The 19,341-nt window shown below is 50.1% G+C and overlaps 1 protein-coding gene across 1 annotated transcript in view; it reads left to right on the plus strand.

The window, feature by feature from the left end:
• Positions 1–18,780, plus strand: part of LOC109946029 (uncharacterized) — a 36,821-nt gene extending 18,041 nt beyond the window's left edge. Inside the window, exons 6-7 of the mRNA XM_020552568.2 lie at positions 7,624–7,706; positions 17,629–18,780. Coding sequence (XP_020408157.1) covers positions 7,624–7,706; positions 17,629–17,903 — 358 coding nt within the window. The 3' untranslated portion in view covers positions 17,904–18,780. The remainder of the gene's footprint in view (positions 1–7,623; positions 7,707–17,628) is intronic.
• Positions 18,781–19,341: the final 561 nt, after the last annotated feature.

Raw genomic sequence — 19,341 nt, forward strand, 5'->3', positions numbered from 1 at the left:
ACTTGAGTGTGTCTAGAATTGAATGCTAGAGCTCTTGTAAGTAGTTGAAGTAGGAAAACTTGGATGACTTGAATGTAGGATGGTTGGGGGTATTTATAACCCCAACCACCAAACTAGCCGTTTGGTGGAGGCTGTCTGTCGCATGGTGCACCGGACAGTCCGGTGCACACCGGACAGTGTCCGGTGCGCCAGCCACGTCACCAGGCCGTTGGGTTCCGACCGTTGGAGCTCTGACTGCTGGGCCCGGCTAGATGTCCGGTGGCACACTGGACATGCACTGTAGAGTGTCCGGTGCGCCACTTCGCGCGTGCCTGACTTCTGCGCGCTCTGGCGCGCATTTAATGCTTCTGCAGGTGACCGTTGGCGCTGAATAGCCGTTGCTCTGCTGGCTCACCGGACAGTCCGGTGTACACCGGACATGTCCGGTGAATTATAGCGGAGCGAATTCCCGAAGCTGGCGAGTTCCAGAGTCGCTTTTCCCTGGGGCACCGGACACTGTCCGGTGTACACCGGACAGTCCGGTGAATTATAGCGGAGCGCCTCTAGATTTTCCCGAAGGTGAGGAGTTCAGCGTGAAGTCCCCTGGTGCACCGGACACTGTCCGGTGGCACACCGGACAGTCCGGTGCGCCAGACCAGGGCTGCCTTCGGTTATCCCTTGCTCTCTTTGTTGAACCCAATTCTTGGTCTTTTTATTGGCTAAGTGTGAACCTTTGGCACCTGTATAACTTATAGACTAGAGCAAACTAGTTAGTCCAATTATTTGTGTTGGGCAATTCAACCACCAAAATCAATTAGGAAATAGGTGTAAGCCTAATTCCCTTTCATATCCCCCGGGTCCACTAGAAGGTAAGAAGGCCTCGCGAGAGGCTTTAGGCCTGTTATCTCGCTAGACCATCTCTTCATGGGCCAGGAGAAAACTGCTGGCGGAATGGGCCGGCATGAGAAAGGAGCAGACTCAGGCCCAAGCGACTCGTGGGACTTAAGCACCATCCCATCTCACTAGTTTCTTTTCGTTCCGGAGATTCCTCTTGTAACCCACCACATAAAGATCCTCACCAGGAAGTAGAATATTACGCCTCTCGAAGCGGCCCAAACCTGTAGAAAGTCGCCTGTCGTCTCTCGTGCATCTCGCACGAACCATTGAATTACAGTCAACAACACCGTCCTACCCAAAAGCACCGCGAGGGGTAACCTCGGGTGTGCGGTCGGGCTCCAAACACCGCCAGCTGGCGCGGCAGGTAGGGGGTGTGTCGTTGATCCAAGCTAGCTCAATGGCCGTTATCTCCCAGTGCAAGATTGCTCTTCGCCCTGAATCTGTATTCTGCTTCGGGACTATCTTATCCGTGGCAGATGAGAAGGGAATTCTGCACCGCATAGCAGATCCACCGGAGAAGAAACTTTCCTTGGAAATCCCTAGGAAAGCCAGAACAAGACAGCGGACAACGCAACCTCCTACGCCCCAGACGAAGACTACTTTTTGCAAGCCGAGAATCGGGAATTACTTGCCCGAAGAACTCCGCTGCCCACTTCGTCCACAAAGGAGTGGATGCGGATTACAAGGAACCTTGACTTCGCTCGCGCAATGAACACGCTGAGCGAAGTCGGAGGAGTGCTGGCTCAGATAGTTGATGGCCTCCCGCGGACTCCGGATGCTGAAGGCTATCGACGGCTGCTTACTCGGGCAGCTAATCATCTTCTACCCATCGCTCATCCCCCGAGCGACCTGCGACACGCCATCAAAAGTCGCCGAGACGCGCGGAGCTCCATCAACGCTTCGCGCGACCGACGACACGAAAACGAGATAAGGAGCCGGGAGGAGTATGATCGGGACCATGACGTCCCGGCTCGAAGTCACGCCACGCCCACCCGAGTTGAGTCGGCTGCAGCCTTAACCAGTGGCCCGATCCGGGGACGGTCGAGACGACACATCACCGACTCCCCTCACCGGGATCGACACCATGAAAGTTGATAGGAAGACACATGTGGAGTATCCGCGCTTACTCCGCGTCTTAGGGCCATCCAGTGGCCCCCAAACTTCAAGGTCTCCAACGTCGACAAGTACGAGCCTAAGCAGGACCCGAGAGGCTGGTTGGCCGTCTATATGACCGCTACCTGGGCCGCTGGGGCAACCAAAGATGTGATGACCGCATATTTGCCCATCGTCCTCGGGCAAGATGCATTGCATTGGCTACGACATCTGCCACGACACTGCATCGACGATTGGAGTGACTTCAGTCGGTGTTTCATCGTCAACTTTCAGTCCCTCCGACAAGTCGGCGTAGCCATGGGACCTCAAATCCATCAGGTGCCGGAGCGATGAAACACTTCGGTCGTACCTCAAGAGGTTTCGGACCATGAGAAATCGTATCCCTGAGGTCACTGAGGCATCAGTGATTGAGGACATCTACCGGGGATCTAATGACTCGGCCTTCGTCCGAGCCATACTGCAGAAAGCGCCGACCACCTCCGAACAACTGTTTTGAGATGCGGACCTCTACATCACCGCTGACGAGCGGGCCTAGGACCTTATCGGAAGAACGAAACCTGCACCACCGGCACCGCGGCGCGACGCGAACCAGCAACCCGACAGGCGTTGGGAGAAGAGGCCTCGTGAGTAGGTTCACGCCGCCGGACCACCCGTCGCTCGTGCCCGTACCACCCCGTGGAGGCGAGCGGACACTGGACGACATCCTCGACGCCTAGTGCCCGTACCACAAGGATATGCGCCACACCTTACGGAACTGTAGGGACTTCAAGCACTCCGTCGGGAATGGCCGACCGTTCCAACCTCTACCACCTCCCCCACCACGAGGAGAGCCTGGTGAGCCCAAGCAGCCTCAGCAACCAGAAGGGGGAGGGGGTGGAGCATTCCCACGCGTTGACAGGGAGGCCAACGTCATTTTCGGAGGCCACGGATCGCAAGAGAACAAAAGGCAACAGAAGCTCAATGACCGGCAGGTCTTGGCGGCAACCACTAGTGCCCTAGCTCCTTATCGGTGGTCAGAGCACGCGATAACCTTCAGCCGGGTAGATTAGTGGCTCAACTTTGACCACCCCGGTAAGTACCTGCTGCTCGTTGATCCGGTGATCCGAGAGAGCAGGGTAAATAAAGTACTAGTGGACGGGGGAAGTAGCATTAACGTTACCTTCCCTCGAACACTCCTGGCCTTGGGGGTTGCACTCAAAGACCTCACCAAGTCAGATACCCCCTTCTTCGGCATCGTGTCGACCGAGGGAGAGTATCCACTCGGACACATTTACATGCACGTCACCTTTGGGACTCCAGATAACTACAGAACTGAGTTCCTAAGGTTCAAGGTGGCACGTTTCGACTGCGGATACAACGCCATCATCGGCAGGCCGGGACTGGCGAAATTCATGGCCATTCCGCACTACTCGTACATGATATTAAAGATGCCGGGACCACAAGGAATCATCACCATGCGCGCTGACTTACAAGGCGCCGCAGAATGCTTTCGGGGAGCCATCCAGGCAACCCTCACTGCAGGACCATCGACGACTTGCTCCACGCAGGCAGACACAAAGCCTGAGGAAGACCTCGCAATGCCCGCAAATGAAGCTCAAGCCGTGACCTCCATATGGCCGCTTGAGGAGACTAAAAAAATCAACCTAGGATTCTCCGATGAGCGCAAGACTGCCATCATCAGTTCTAGCCTTGACGACAAATAGGAAAGCGCGCTCGTCCGGTTCCTGCAAGACAACCGAGACGTATTCGCATGGCAACCCGCAGATATGTCGGGAGTCCCGAGAGAACTGGCCGAGCACAAATTGAAGGTTTATACTGAAGCAAGGCCGATTCGACAGAAGCTACGTCGTTTCACGTCTGACAAGAGAGAAGCTATTCGCGCCGAGTTAGCTCGCTTAGTGGCTGCAGGGTTCATTAGAGAAGTGCTGCATCCTGAGTGGCTAGCAAATTTTGTTCTTGTACTAAAAAGAATAAAGTGGATTGACGCTTCTGCGTCGACTATACTGATCTCAACAAGCATTGTCCGAAGGATCCCTTCGGGCTCCCTAGAATAGATCAGGTGGTTGATTCGACCGCTTGCTGTTCTATGTTGTCCTTCCTAGACTTTTATTCTGGATATTATCAGATCAGCTTGGCAAAAGAAGATGAGGAAAAAACGGCATTCATCACCCCATTTGGAGCTTTCTGCTATACCTCCATGTCGTTCGGTCTTAAGAACGCAGGAGTGACCTACCAGAGAGCCATTCAAACATGCTTAGCCGATCACTGGGCAAGCGAGTGGAAGCCTATGTTGATGATGTGGTGATCAAAACAGAAAACTCAGAAAACTTCATTGAAGATTTGCGGCTGGTCTTCAACAGCTTGAGGCGATACTGTTGGAAGCTCAATCTAGAAAAGTGTGTTATCGGAGTACCGGCAGGGAAGTTACTCGGATTCATTGTCAGCCACCGAGAAATTGAAGCTAACTAGAAAAAATCGAGGCCATCATGAGAATGGAAGCGCCACGATCACAGAAAAAGGTACAGAGGCTTACTGGATGCATGACAGCCCTGAGCAGGTTCATATCAAGGCTAGGGGAGAAAGGCATGCCATTCTACAAATTGCTCAAAAAGGTGGACAAGTTTCAGTGGACCACAGAGGCACAGGAAGCTCTAGAGGCACTGAAAAAGTTTCTGACTACACCACCAGTACTCAAGCCACCACGCCGAGCCACGCCGAATCAGCTAGCAGAAGATCTGTTGTTATATATCTCCTGCACAACTCACGTGGTGAGCACCGCGTTAGTAGTCGAGCGGGTGGAGGAAGGACATACATACCCGGTGCAACATCCGGTCTACATCAGCGAAGTTCTCGGGCCCTCAAAAATGAAGTATCCCCAAGTCCAGAAACTACTATACGCGGTACTTCTAACCGCTCGCAAGCTCCGTCACTACTTTGATGACCACAAAGTCATAGTAGTCACAAGATTTCCAATAGGGGACATTCTTCACAACAAAGAAGCTATCGGAAGGATAGCCAAGTGGGCGTGCGAGCTGGGAGCTCACGACATAGAATTCCGGCCCCGCACGGCAATCAAGACTCATGCACTGGTTGACTTCGTATCTGAGTGAACTGAACACCAGGTCCCAAACAACCCGGAGACTACCGAAGTATCGAGAAGTTGTAAGGAGCAGATGCAGAGATTCTCTTTATTGCTCCTGGAAGTGAACAACTCAAGTATGCACTCCAGCTATTGTTTCCGGCATCAAATAATACAGCAGAATATGAAGCACTGATCCACGGATTAAACATCGCCGTATCACTCAGCATCAAGAAGCTGATGGTATATGGAGATTCGCTAGTGGTCATAAGCCAGATAAACAAAGACTAGGATTGCTCGACTGATTCCATGGGCAAGAAGTTGATGGTATATGGACCCCAATGACTGGAGAGAGTCTATCATCAGGTACATAAAAAATGAAGAAGAACCGAATGACAAGGCGGCAACGGAACGCATCGCAAGGCAGTCAGCACACTACACCCTCATAGGGGGCATACTGTACAGAAGAGGTGCGGCAGGAGTTCTCATGAAGTGCATTCACTCGGCTATTGGGAAGCAACTGTTAGACGAAATCCATGCCGGACAGTGCGGAGTACATGCAGCGTCCAGAACTCTGGTCGGAAAGGCTTTCAGATCTGGTTTCTATTGGCCAACAACGAAGAGTGATGCTGCCGAGTTAGTCCAGAGATGTGAAGCTTGCCAATTTTTATCAAAGCAACAACATTTACCCGCACAGCAGCTACAGACCATTCCTGTAACATGGTCATTTGCAATGCTGGGGGCTGGACATGATCAGACCTTTTAAGAAAGCTCAGGGAGGCTATACTCATGTACTTGTTGCCATTGACAAATTCACGTACTGCTTGTCTTATAGACTTTTGTAAGAGCATTTCTTGCAAGAAAAAAAATCATGTAGCTCGTTGTTTTATCGTTATTTATGTCTCAATAGCTCCTTCTGATGTCTTGTAATTATCTGATGAGTGCATTGTTTTCCGTTATGTTCTAATGGTAAAAGGTCATCCAATATTTAACTTATAACTATCTTTTGAAGTTACTCCATTCTAAATTATAAGTGGTTTTAGCTCAAGAGACATAGTATATCTAGGTGTATAGAAAAAACTATGTACCTAGAAAACCAAGAGGACTTATAATTCAGAGTACAATTTACAATAGCATACATGGCAAGCTTATATGAAAAGCAAAATTAAAATCAACATTCTTCTTCATACATAAACAATCGCATCTAGCAGCTTAAAGTTTAGCTGTTAGGTCTTGCGATTCAACCAACGATATCCATTTCTTATCACTCGGTTTAATTATCCTCACTGTATTTAAAGTCATATGGCACTTTCAGTGTTCTTTATTAAATCATCTGGTTTACTGACTCTGAGTTATCCTGAAGTTTGGACAAAAATCTCACCCTACACTTGGTGTTTCTGATTTGTCCCTTTGCACACTTAGCTCAGGATTGATCGGAAGATTCTCTGTATTCCGAGTACTGTGTCTAACAGTAGTACTTGTTTGCTCATTATTTACTCCTTGTCGATACACCTGAAAAATGAAAAAGAAACGATGTTTTGTGATTCACATACACTAGACATGTGGAATAAAACAAAACAAAATTAAAGATGAGTTCTACTAATTGCATCCTATTTCGTCAAACTATTTCTAGATGCATGTACCTTTCTCCGTAATTCAGTGTTATGTTGATGAAGAAGGTTAACTTTGTTGTATAGTTCTATGCTTTCCTGGTGCATGAGGCTTCCCTATAATTCAAACAAGAAGTTTTTGTAGTGAAGCGAGACCCTAAAATATGTTATTAATTGTGAATAAGTCGTGTGGACAAACCTTCCTGTTTAATTCTTGAATCTGATAAAAAAAAAGTTGGTCCTGCAAATTGGCTGTTATTAAACAAAGTAGCAACTGGTATCTATATATGTTGTTAAATATGTGATGGAGTCTGAAGAATCTGCAATGAAACCTTTTTCAGACGAATATTTCTTAGGCTCGTCTCCAGCTTATTCTCTAAATTCTGCAAATCTCCCACGTTCAGGCCAGAAAGCTGCTGACCCAACAACTGCCTGCAGTGGAAAATTGCATAGAACATTAGCTTATGCATTTCTGAGAATGCAAATGTTATTGTACAATGTACAAACCAATTTCACATGTAAGAGAGAACATTAAAATAAAGTACCATTTTTTGTAGCCATCTAGTGTACAGTTGAATTAATCAACGAATAACATAACTTCCTTTGTGTGTGGAGTAAGCACACACTCTTAATCAAATAGAATAATAATGAAGCAGATCGTTGCTTGTTGCTGTTTCTGAAAGTTTTGGACCCATACTGTATAAGGTTTTACTTTGATTTGGAGACTTCAAACTTCCTGTGCGTAAACATTAATGGATATACACACCAGAACATATAACCAAATGCATCTTGCATTTCATCATCATGTGCTGAGAATTTGTTCTGAATTCTTTTTTATATTTATATATTTATGACCTTGTTCCCATTGATTCTATCTCTGAGCATGAAAAATAATTGCAGTAGACACATCCTTTTTCTCGTAATGATTTGAAATATTTATTGTAGGTTAGTTGAGGGTCATACCGATGGTGCTCTTTTAAGTTATGCAGTTGCTGCCTCAAGCTTTCTGCCTCCCTTTGCCAGAGCTAGTAAGATTGGAAAAGCTTTCAATTAATTAACATAAATGAGAGTGACTGGACAACCATATGATCTCTACTTTAGAGTAGGGACTACAACTACAACGAAAAGAACAAAACCTTTCGCTTCAAAGGAAGCTGGTAAAGTTACTTTGAGTTTGTTAAACCGCCCATATATGTAACTTTTGGGAACCTGAGTACAGTCCTGCTAGCTTGTGTCTTTTTTTTTTTTGCCATGCTGGAGATTTTCTAAGACAAATAAGTTATGAGTTTGTTACTGTATTCTCATCTTCGTTTACTTATCAAAATATGTTTACTCGCAAGATAACTTGATCTAAACTTTCATTCTTTCTTTAAACATGTTTATGTACCATTTTTATGTAAGTTATGTTCACTTTTGTATTCTTTTCCTACATATGTAGCCATAAAAAAATAATGTTACCATCTACATACAAAATTTTCCCCGTTTTCTGTGTTTTTTCTGTGAAATCCTGTAAAATTCTTATATAATTCCTATGAAATTCCTGCATTCCGAAGGGGCCTCAAAATGTTATATGTAGCATAGGAATTGGTACACCTGTACTATTTGTGTTGTACATCTTAAGTAACTGTTCTTAGCATAGTCGAGAATAGTTGGTCTAAAATACATTTAGTCCATGTTTGTTTGGGCTTCCCAGAGACTTTGGACCTTTTAAAATCCAAAGAACTCCGACAAACAAAAAAAATCAGAGGCTCACTATACTAAGAGACGTTTGGATTTTGAAAAGTCTAAAAGCTAATAGTGAGAAAAGGCCCAAGCAAACAAGGCACTAGATATATCATTCTAAGTTATAAATATTTTGCATCTATAAAAAATAATTTTCTTGGTGGTTTTGTAAAGTCACATCATTTTGTACTATTGTGAAAGAAATATGAAAAGTTTACATTGGTTGGTGCTTGTGGGTTACCGTTTGTTTCACTTAAATCTGACTCGCTTAGAACCACCTTCGAAGGTTTGGCTACTGTCGAGGGCGAGGAGGATCATGATTTGGATGTCTCGTTGATGAAAAATCGGAGCTGTCTCGAGGGGGTGTCTCGAGGCTTGGCAACAAATGCGCATCGCGGTCTTCCTCCTGTTTGTAGTCGTAGTCGAATTTCCTTTGATCTTGTGATGCCCGTCTTAGAGAGACGGAGTTACTCGTCTCTTGTGTTGAGCTCGGCAATGATGACTCAGCATGAGTATTGTGTGTGGGGTTGCTGTTATCTAGGTTGCACCATGTGTAGGTTTTAGAACTTGTTTTTCTGGATCAATTCCTTTATCCTTAATTGAGAGACAGAGCTTCTGCCATTACGTTTTTTTAAAAAAGAACCACCTTCTCGTCCACGTTGTGGTCGAGATGATCAGAACCTGGAGCCAACAATATGTGTCCAACAGAAGTTCTTGAGGATGGAAGGTAATTAGTACATGAAATGTTTGTTTCGATCAGTTTTGTGATTTCTATATTTGAGGTCAACATAGTCTATGAATATAGCAGCAGGTGATGCTTCATATAGCGGCTACGTTATATAGTGTTGGAGTCATTTGCCGTTTATTACAAAGTACGATGATGTCCATGGCCCCTGTTGCTTAAATCCCTAGATGAGAATCTAAAGGTAGGACATGCATGACGCCAGTCAAATTCCATGCGCCTTTGGCTTGGTCTATGGCTTTATGCTCACACTATAAATGGTGGTGTAATAATAGGTCGCCATACACACCTATAACTCTTAAGATAATTAATTTACAATCCCTAAAGGCAGGCAGATCACAAATGGTAGCTAAACCACAGTAAAAGTAGTCACTAACTATTTTCCTTACTCAGATTCAGTAATACATGCTACCACCAAATATATAGTGATATTGAACATTGAACTTGTTAACACCTTAAACTCTATTCCAAGTACATTTTTGCGCTTGCTCATTATGCATATGAAAGTTTTCAAATGTATCATTTTTGCCCCAGGGTCGATCTACTCCTGGGAAGATCTCTGCGCGCGGTTTGTTGCAAACTTCGCCAGTGCTTACCAGCAACATGGCATGGAGGCCCACCTCCACGCAGTGAGGCAAGAGCCCGGAGAAACTCTCCGGACATTTATCTCCCGCTTCACCAAGGTGTGAGGTACTATACCTCTCATCTCCGATGCTTCTATCATCACGGCCTTCCGCCAGGGGGTATGTGATAAAAAGATGTTGGAGAAGTTGGCCACGCATGACGTGGAAACGGTCCCCACTCTCTTTGCTTTGGCCGACAAGTGCGCCAGGGCTGCTGAGGGTCGTGCGTGGCACTCAGCGCCACAGATCGGGGCTGCCCAAGCAGGCGGCTCAGGTGCCGTCGCTCAGGACGGCAAGAAAAGGAAGAAAAAGAACTGTGGCAACGAGAAGCCGCACTCCGCCGCTCTGGTCGTGGCAGCTGCGACTGGGGGCCGGGGCGACCGCAACAAACGCCCACGACGACCGAGGGGTAACAGCGGCACATGCCCCGTGCACCCCAGCGGTCGCCATAGTGCCGCAGAATGCCACGAGATCATCGACCTCGCGAAACGTGTCAGCGCGTGGCGCGAGCAGTCTTCCGGGGATGGCTCCCCACCTCGTCGCCGACTCGGCAAGGAAAAGGCCGACGACAAAGAGGTGGCCGTGGCCGAACCGGACCTCGGGTATCAATCACCCGAGGGGGTCCTGAGGATGTCTTCACTGGAGACTCCAATTCCGGTGAAGGCAACTAGACGGACCACCAGGGGGCCCCGTGCTACTTGGCCTGCGGGGCCGAAGTCTGCCTTCCCCCCGGAAACCCTTCTGGACTCCCCACGGGTCCAACCTTTCGATGGGTTTGTGTAGGGGCCACTACAACGTGAGGACGTGGACTCAAGCGGCGGACTCAGGTGTCAAGTCGCAACCCGAAATGCACATCGTAACCAAGCGCCCAAGTACTATGGTCGACGGTTCGTGCATAGTAGGAACCCAGGGTCGGAACCTAATCCTGCGGCAAAGTACTGAACCAAGAGGGGATCTGTAACCTCTACCCCAGCAGGGAGGAACCCCTCAAGGCGATGGAAATATGCCAACCCGAGGGATGCCAACTTTGCTATAGCTGAAGAAGTACCCCTTCCTATCCCAGTAAGTTCATAGAAGCAACTCTGAGGGGTTAGATTTTTCTCCTTTCATAATTAAATTTTGCATATGTGTACACCAGCCCGGTGAGGTCTGCCCACATAAACCTGGCCTGATGGTTTACACCCATGCATATCAAGTTATAAAGAGGAAATTCACCCCCTCGGACGCGTTTCTATGACAACTTTATCTTCCTGCTCCATGGATTTGGCCTATAGTTTTCAGATAATACCTTTTATCTAACCCACCCGCACGGTTCCCCATCTGTCCTAACATGACGACATCCGAATTGAGCTGCCAGGCTTGCAGTTTAGGACCTCCTTTACGAAAGCAGGGAGGTCTGATAGCCTGGGGGCCGGTTCCAAAGAACGGGAGCTCGTTCCATGGAATGGTCCGGAGCAGTGTAGCCGCTTAGCCTGGTCTCGTACCGTAAGCCTGCACAACCCACCATTTTGTGACGGGTACCTTAGTATTTGGAACTATAGCTATGTGGGTCCGACAACCTAGGGTCCGACTCAGGAAAATGGGCACTTGTCTCCTAGGGTGGTCCGGAGCCGTGTAGCCGCTTAGCCTGGTCCCGTACCGTAAGCCTACACACTCCACCACCCTGCGATGGGAGTCCTAGTATCTAGAGCCGCGACCCAAGGGGGTCCGGACACGCAACTTGGCCACCCGGACTAAACCCTGCGAGTCCCGAGCATGTATCAAAGGATGGCTAATATCAGACAGGGGACCCTATGGGTGTACTACTAACGCTCCCTAGCTGAAGCTGTGTACAGATCCAGATCCCGGCCGAGGCTGCCTCTCGAGAGTTGTTGACAACCCTTTTTAGATACGCTGGTAACCAACCTTGACACATCAAGCCTGCATCCCAAGCGGGGGGCCAGGTACCAGGGAGGAGTCAACAACATCACACATAGCAGGAACATGCGGTACACAGATAAGTGCTAACACTGCTTGATAAATAGTACTCAAAAGTACCTTACAAAAAGCAAAAGTATTACATTCGCCTTCAAGCGGAATCCTAGTTCCACCTCTACTCTGCAGGTATAAACTACTAGACGCCAGCGGAGTCGCGCTGGAAAGCCCGCGACCACTGTCCTTGCGCAATCCTCTAGAACGGCGTAACAACAGTGATGGCCGCCTCAATGTGTGCACCATTGCGAAGAGGTCCTCGCCCCCGTCCTCCTACGGGGGGCGACAACGAGGCCATTAAATCCAAAGAGTTGGAGGCTTGGTGGCAGGTGGCGCTGGTGGTCTCGCCAGCGGAGGCAACCACCTCTGCAACGGGCAGCCTCACCAGCGGCGGCGACCACCTCAGCACCGATGATAGCGGCCACCTCTGCACCGGTGGCTTACCAGCGACGGCGGCCGCCTCACCGCATGCAGAAAGGTCCTCGCCCCCGTCCTCCTACGGGGGTGAGGACAAGACCATCCAAGAACGCGGCCGCCACCGCCGCGGCGTACAACGTCTTGTACAACCCCCTGGGCGGCGCCAGAGCAGTGCAGCCGGTTGCGCAGGGAACGCCACGGATGCGGCAGACCTGCGCACGGCGCGACCGTCGCTTGTACGGTGGACGAACAGCCGCGCCCCGTTTGGCGGCGGGAGGCAGCACCAAAGCCATCTAAGCCAAGGAGCCAGACACGCGGCAGCTGACGGCGCCTGCAGCCGGTCGGCCCCGCGTAGCCGAAGTTCACCTCCTCCGCAAGGCTGGTGAACATCCTTCTCCTCCAAATGCTGGAGGAAGAAGCGGGTCACCAGCCCATGCAGAAGGTAGGACCCCAACTCGGCTCGCCTTCCACCCCAGCGATGATGATGAACATCCTTGAAGCTGAGGGCAGGGGGGAAGCCGCAGCCCGACTCGCTTCTCTCCACCATAAGGCTGGTGGTCATCCTTGTAGATGACCACTGGCGGGAGACTGCAGTCGGGCTGCATGATGAAAATCCTTGAAGTCGAGCGATGGCAGAAGAGCGCCAACCCCCATGAGGTCGCGCTCCTCCAACAACAGCAAGAAGAAGACAAGATCGGCAGCACCACCGCGCAGGAAACGAAGAGCGCGAGCTCCCCGGCAGTGAGACCGCTGGGGAGGGTGGCCCTGACGCGGATCCCTCCAGCGAACACCAGCGCGCCCTATCCAGAGGCTCGAAAGGCGGAAGGGCACGGTGAATGCAAGAGGAGCGAGGCATGGCTACTGCCCGAGGGATGAGCACCTTTTTAAAGGCAGATTTCCCCGCCCATGCCCCGAAGCATCACGGGCAAGGTCTCCCCTGATGCGCACCAGGGTTCCCATTCTATGACATGGGGGCCAGGCCTCACACGTCGTACAAGCTGGCCCGAAGCGTGAAGAAGGCGAATCGTCGCACAGGGAGCGTGCAACCGCACTGCGGTTACACGCCCTTCCACCTTCGCCGCAACCAACGGTCAAGAAGGCCAACCGCCGCACAAGAAGGAGCATGCAACCGCCCCGCGGTTGCGCGCCCCTCAGCTTCGCTACAACCGGTGGTCCAACCTATGGCGTGGGGGCCCAGGCCCACATGTCATACACCCGGCGCACCGGTTCCTGGGTGCAGGAAAGTCGCACCGCCGCTCACGCCAATGTCGCGCCTCCTCGACGCCGTCACAGAAGACTAAGAGGATAAATTTTCAAAACTGATGCAGCGACTCGAGGCACTCCGCACATGGCCCAACAAAGACATTAAGTACGAAGGTCACGATTCAGTCAGCCGTGGGGGCAGGCGTGGCAGTCGGCGTGACCATAGGCGGGCCGGTAGTAACTGCATCAACGGGTGCGCAGGAGCAGTGAACCGATCGCCAGTCAAACACTAGCCCCACATGTAGGCTCGCATCCTCCCCTGAGGCGGGCCCGGGGGCCACTGTCGGTACCCTGGATTAGGGGTACCCCTTACTACGGTATGAAGGCACGATGCTGCGCAGCTACCCTTAGCCGTGCGGGGAATAGCCCCAGGGGTATCTCGTGAGCAGTTAAGGTGGCGTTCTCGGAGACAACACCGTTGGGCCCAGAAGGCGCATGACCCCTATGCGCACAACCCGGACCCCCAAAGTAAAGTAGCTCGGAGCCATTGGATAGGGTTCGGACCCCATCAAGTGAGCTCCGGACCACCCGTAACAAGGTCCCAGGAGAGGAAGTGCCGCAACCTAGGCATGGGTCCGGTATTGACGCGTGTCCAGGCTCTATCCAGAGCGCCTCCGCTCCCCACTCGGTCGAGGGTCTAATGCTACCACATGGCTTATTATCCGTGACATAGGCCAGCGGGCGGAGCATGACGTAAGGGCTCTGGGCCGCGCATTTATTGCGGAAAGGACACGCCGCCTGTCCACCTCTCTGACAGGCGATGTGCCCCCACGGCATTTATTGTGTCCTGTCCATTCCGCTGGCAGGCGGCGCTAGTGCCACCCTGTAGACGGCGCACCTGTCCAGTCCGTTGCTGAAACAGTGCGCCCGTGCTGCGTGGTGCACTGTGCTCATCCCTTGTGCGAGAAGCTTCCCCCAGCACGCCGATACCACGCAGATTTCGGGTGTCAGGGCGCAAGAAGATTGCTCCAGCAGAAGATATTAGTAGCTACATCCGCTATGTTCTTGGGCCCACATGTCGGGGCTCAGTACTCTTGTACATGTCCCCCTTTAGCTATAAAAGGGGAGGCATGCGACGTTACAACACAAGCTCAATCTTGAGGACACAGACCCAAGTCATCCAAGACAACTCAAGCTCTCAAGCAATATAACACACAGTGGAGTATGGTATTACGCTCCGGCGGCCCGAACCACTCTAAACTCTTGCATGTTCTTGTGTTCATTCCTTCATCTCGCAACAAGCAAACGCTTAGGCCCCTCCTCATCTTAGGATTTAGGGCGGGTGCACTCTGCCACCCGCCCGGAGATTTCCTCTCCGACAGCCGTAAAGAGAGTCATGAGATATTTAGTTTACACTCCTAAGTTAGGGCTTTGGTACCCCAAGGGATCCTCGTTTGATTTAATAGGATATTCCGATGCCGATTGGGCAGGGTGTAAAATTGATAGGAAGAGCACATTAGAGACTTGTCAGTTTCTGGGGAGATCCCTGGTGTCATGGGCTTCAAAGAAACAAAACTCAGTAGCTCTTTCCACCGCCGAAGCTGAGTACATTGCCGCAGGCCATTGTTGTGCGCAATTACTTTGGATGAGGCAAATCCTTGGGGACTATGGCTACAAATTGAGCAAAGTCCCTCTCCTATATGATAATGAGAGTGCAATCCGCATGGCGAATAATCCCGTTGAACACAGCCGCACTAAGCACATAGACATTCGATATCACTTTCTGAGGGATCACCAACAAAAGGGAGATATCGAAATTGCTTATGTTAATACCCAAAACCAATTAGCTGATATCTTTATCAAGCCACTAGATGAGAACACCATTAGCAAACTTAGGAATGAGCTAAATATACTTGATTCTCAGAATTTTGATTGAAACATTGCGCACATAGCTCATTTATATACCTTTGATCATGTCTCTTTCATTTTGGTACAAATGCATATTTCTTATTATTCTTGTACCAAGGCTACGACTAATATGCTTTGAAGTGTATTTCTATACTAAGTCGTAGATTGAAAGGGAAATGGAATCTTCGGCAAAGACAAGGCTTCCACTCCATCTCTAACGGTATCATCTACTCTTTGTCGTTGTTTCTCCACTCTCAATTGGTATAACCCTTCACTCATATTTATATTACCATTTGGGAGAAAGTATTATAAGGGCTCTCGAAGTCTCTGTTTTTTGCGATTAATGCGAAAGGGGGATAAAATATTAAGCCCAAAGCAAAAGGACCGCACAACTACCATTTCAAAAAATTTCAAAATGAAGTTTTACTTGGTATTTTCGATTGGTATCTAATTTACAATTAATCCTTCAATTGGTATCTTTAAAAATCAAACCTTAATTTGGTATCTATTTCAAAACCCTCTAAGAGGAGAAGTTCATTCAGGGGGAGTTTTATTTAGTCAAAGGAAAAGCATTTGAAACAGGGGGAGAGTTTTCAAATCTTGAAAAATGCTTCTTGCAATCTTATTCATATACCTTTGACTATTTGCAAAAAGACTTTGAAAAGATTTTCCAAAAGTATTTGCAAAAACAAAACAAGTGGTGCAAATGTGGTCCAAAATGTTAAATAAAAGAAAAAGCAATCCATTCATATTTAGTGAGATATTCAATTGGTTTAACTCCCAAGTAACCTATGCACATTCTAAATGCAAACTAGTTACATTTCTACACTTTATATTTGCTTTGGTTTGTGTTATCATCAATCACCAAAAAGGGGGAGATTGAAAGGGAAATAGGGTTAACCTTTTCCTAGAATTCATGTATTACAGGTGCATAAGGTTCAACACAAACCAATAAAAGATTCGAGTTAGGGACTCAATTTAAAAAGAGCAAAAGGAATCGAGTGGGCTGAAAAATGGCGCACCGGACTGTCCGGTGTGCCACCGGACTGTGTCCGGTGCACCAGGGCCGTACAGGTGTCAACCAACCACTCTCGGGAAAACGAAGGCGCGCTCCGCTATAATTCACCGGACTGTCCGGTGTGCCACTAGACTGTCCGATGAGCCAGCGGGCAACGACTATCCAGCGCCAACGTTCGACTCTGCAAAGTGCTACAGTGAGCCACAGTGCTGCGGCAGAAGTCAGAGCCGCGAAGTCAGAGGGCACCGGACTGTCTGGTGTGGCACCAGACTATCCGATGCCGCAAGAGGAAAAAGCTCCAACGATCGACTTCGCTCTGAACCCTAACGATTGGGTGACATGGCGGGGAACCGGACAGTGCACAGTGCCTGTCCGGTGGCGCACCGGACTGTCCGGTGCGCCCATCGCCAGCAGCCTCCCCAACTGCTACCTAAGTGGTTGGGGGCTATAAATACCCCCAACCACCACAACATTGAGCATCCAAGTTTTCTGAAGATCACATTCAATACAAAGAGCTCTAGCATTCACTCCAAGACACAATACAAAAGATCAAATCACCTCTAAGCCCCAAATTCATTCCAAACACTTAGTGGCTTGTGAGAGAGAGATTTTTGTGTTCATTTGAGTTCTTGTCGTTTGGATTGCCTTTCTTTTTTTCCCATTCTTATTCTCAAGTGATTTGCAAGCGAGGCAAGAGACACCAAGTGTGTGGTAGTCCTTGCGAGGTCTTAGTGACCCGTGAGATTAAGGAAGAAGGCTCACTCGGTCTAAGTGACCGTTTGAGAGAGGGAAAGGGTTGAAATGGATCCAGTCTTTGTGACCTCCTCAATAGGGACTAGGTTCTTTGGAACCGAACCTCGGTAAAACAAATCACCGTGTTCACTCACTTTATTTCTTGGTTGATTTGTTTTCCCTCTCTTTCCGACTTGAATTTAATTGTAACGCTATCCCCCGACCTTAGTGCGCGTTTAAAGTTATAAATTTCAAGTTTCGCCTATTCACCCCCTCTAGGCGACTTTCAGAGATGATCCAAGACGCCAGTAAGATCGTTTGTTTTAATTGATGTTTTTTTGTTTGTATAGAATTGATTGATGACCATGGCCATGGATATATCTTCCCTCATCTTCATGAAGGGAAGATTTGGGGAAGGAGGTAGTAATTGGTTTTTATGTCGATATGATTAGAGAGTACTCCTGATTAGACCCTCTTTTTTTCCCATGTGTTCATCTTATTTTTCTTCCATGGTCTTTTTTGCTTGTTCATCTAAGACGTCGGTGGGCATGAATCTATTTTCCCCATTTGATTAGACGCTCTTTTTTCCCATGTGTCCATCTTATTTTTTGTAGTTGGCCCCACATGCTCAAGCGACGAGGAAAGCTTCATACATCGTTGGAATGGATCCACACCAGAGCGTGCATCCGACCTTGGCGCTCTTCGGCCGAGCAGCACACCAGAGCGCGCATCCGAACTCTCGTTCGGTGGGGTGCGGGACGGCTCGCCATATAAATTTCCGTCTCCTGCTCCGACCGAAGTGGCGCCCCAACGTGCAAACTACTGCCGCCCTCGCCCTCCTCCGGTACCACGTTTTCAGAACGCCCGATCAATCACGAATCGTGATTAATCGACGATTAATCGCCTGATCATAACTTCGGAGGCGATTAGGGCTAACGGCGTGATCAAATAAGTGATAGTGCGATTAATCGCGACTAATCGTCAGATCAACACATGGACGATCAGGCCCGCGTCTGCTTTGAAAATTGGAATTTTGGCCCGGTGGCCCACTTGACTTGCCAACTATTTTGGCCCACCAGCTCAGCCCATATTCCCTTTTCCCACGTGAACACAGGCAGCTGCAACTGCAACGCGTGAAGCCGTGAACACGGGCACACCAGTACGACAGTACCACGCCACATGAACTCGTGAAGAAGAGACTTTTGGGATTATAAAACGCCGCGGATGTGGCTTCGACGAAACGGAGGCGTTGGCGAGGGTTTCGCCGATATGAAAAACCAGGGGAAAGACTTCACTCTAAAATAGACTGACAATCGATATTAGCCGTTGAGAGAACGAATAATCATCCTCCGTCCGCGCGCCGTTGTCTTCTCCCGTCTCCTTCCCTTCTCTCTCTCGCCGCCGGCACTGGAGACGCTACTATGGTTTTCTCCTCCCCATTCTCCTCTCTTCCTTCCATCCGAGATCTCTTCTTCGTTCTCCATTTGAGCGCCAGACGCAAGCTTCTTCAGTCTCCATTTGAGATCTCTTCTTCTGGGAACTGCTCAAAGGGCCTCGTCGTCCGTCGTGGTAGTGGTGGTGGTGGTGTGCGCGGGGCGGGAGGGGAGGGGAGTCGTCACTGCGCCGCCACAATGCTCACAGTACCAGGAGCTGCCCTGCGGCGGGCAGGAGCTCGATATCGACACCGCGCTCAAGGATAGAATCCTCGGGGGCGCGCTGGAGCCCGTGGGTGCGGCGACGGGGGACGATGGCAAGCAGCCCGTGGAGCTGCGCAGGATGATGGACGAGCTGGACGCGGCGGCCAACACGGACGAAGACGAAGACGAAGGCGGCGTCGGCGCGGGCTCCCGCGGCAGGAACTCGCAGTGCGGCAGCGGCGGCGCGGGCCCGCAGAGACCGGCGTTGCTGGCGAAGGAGGCGAGGCCGAACCTGGCGCGCATGGCGTCGGGCAGCCGACCGGAGAGCTGGTTGTTGGAGGCGTTGAAGTCCGCGAGGCGGGGCAGAGCGGCGGCCACGTCGGGAACGAGGCCCGTGAGCAGGTTGTCCTGGAGCCTGAGCGTGACGAGCGCCGTGAGTCCGGCGAGCGCGGTTGCGGGTGGGACGGGCCCGGTGAGGCTGTTGTCGGCGAGGTCGAGGCGGACGAGGCGGGTGAGGCGCGCGAGCGCAGCCGAGGGGACGGCGCCGGACACGTCGTTGCGGACGCGGCGACCGGGGACGGCGGCGGCGGGGACGAGGCGGTGCCGGCGGTCTTCATCTGCCCGATCTCGCTCGAGCCCATGGTGGATCCGGTGACTCTCATCGCCGCGCCGCCGACCTCGTCGGCAGCC

This window comes from Zea mays, chromosome 4, assembly GCF_902167145.1.
Source record: "Zea mays cultivar B73 chromosome 4, Zm-B73-REFERENCE-NAM-5.0, whole genome shotgun sequence".
Lineage (NCBI taxonomy): Eukaryota > Viridiplantae > Streptophyta > Magnoliopsida > Poales > Poaceae > Zea > Zea mays.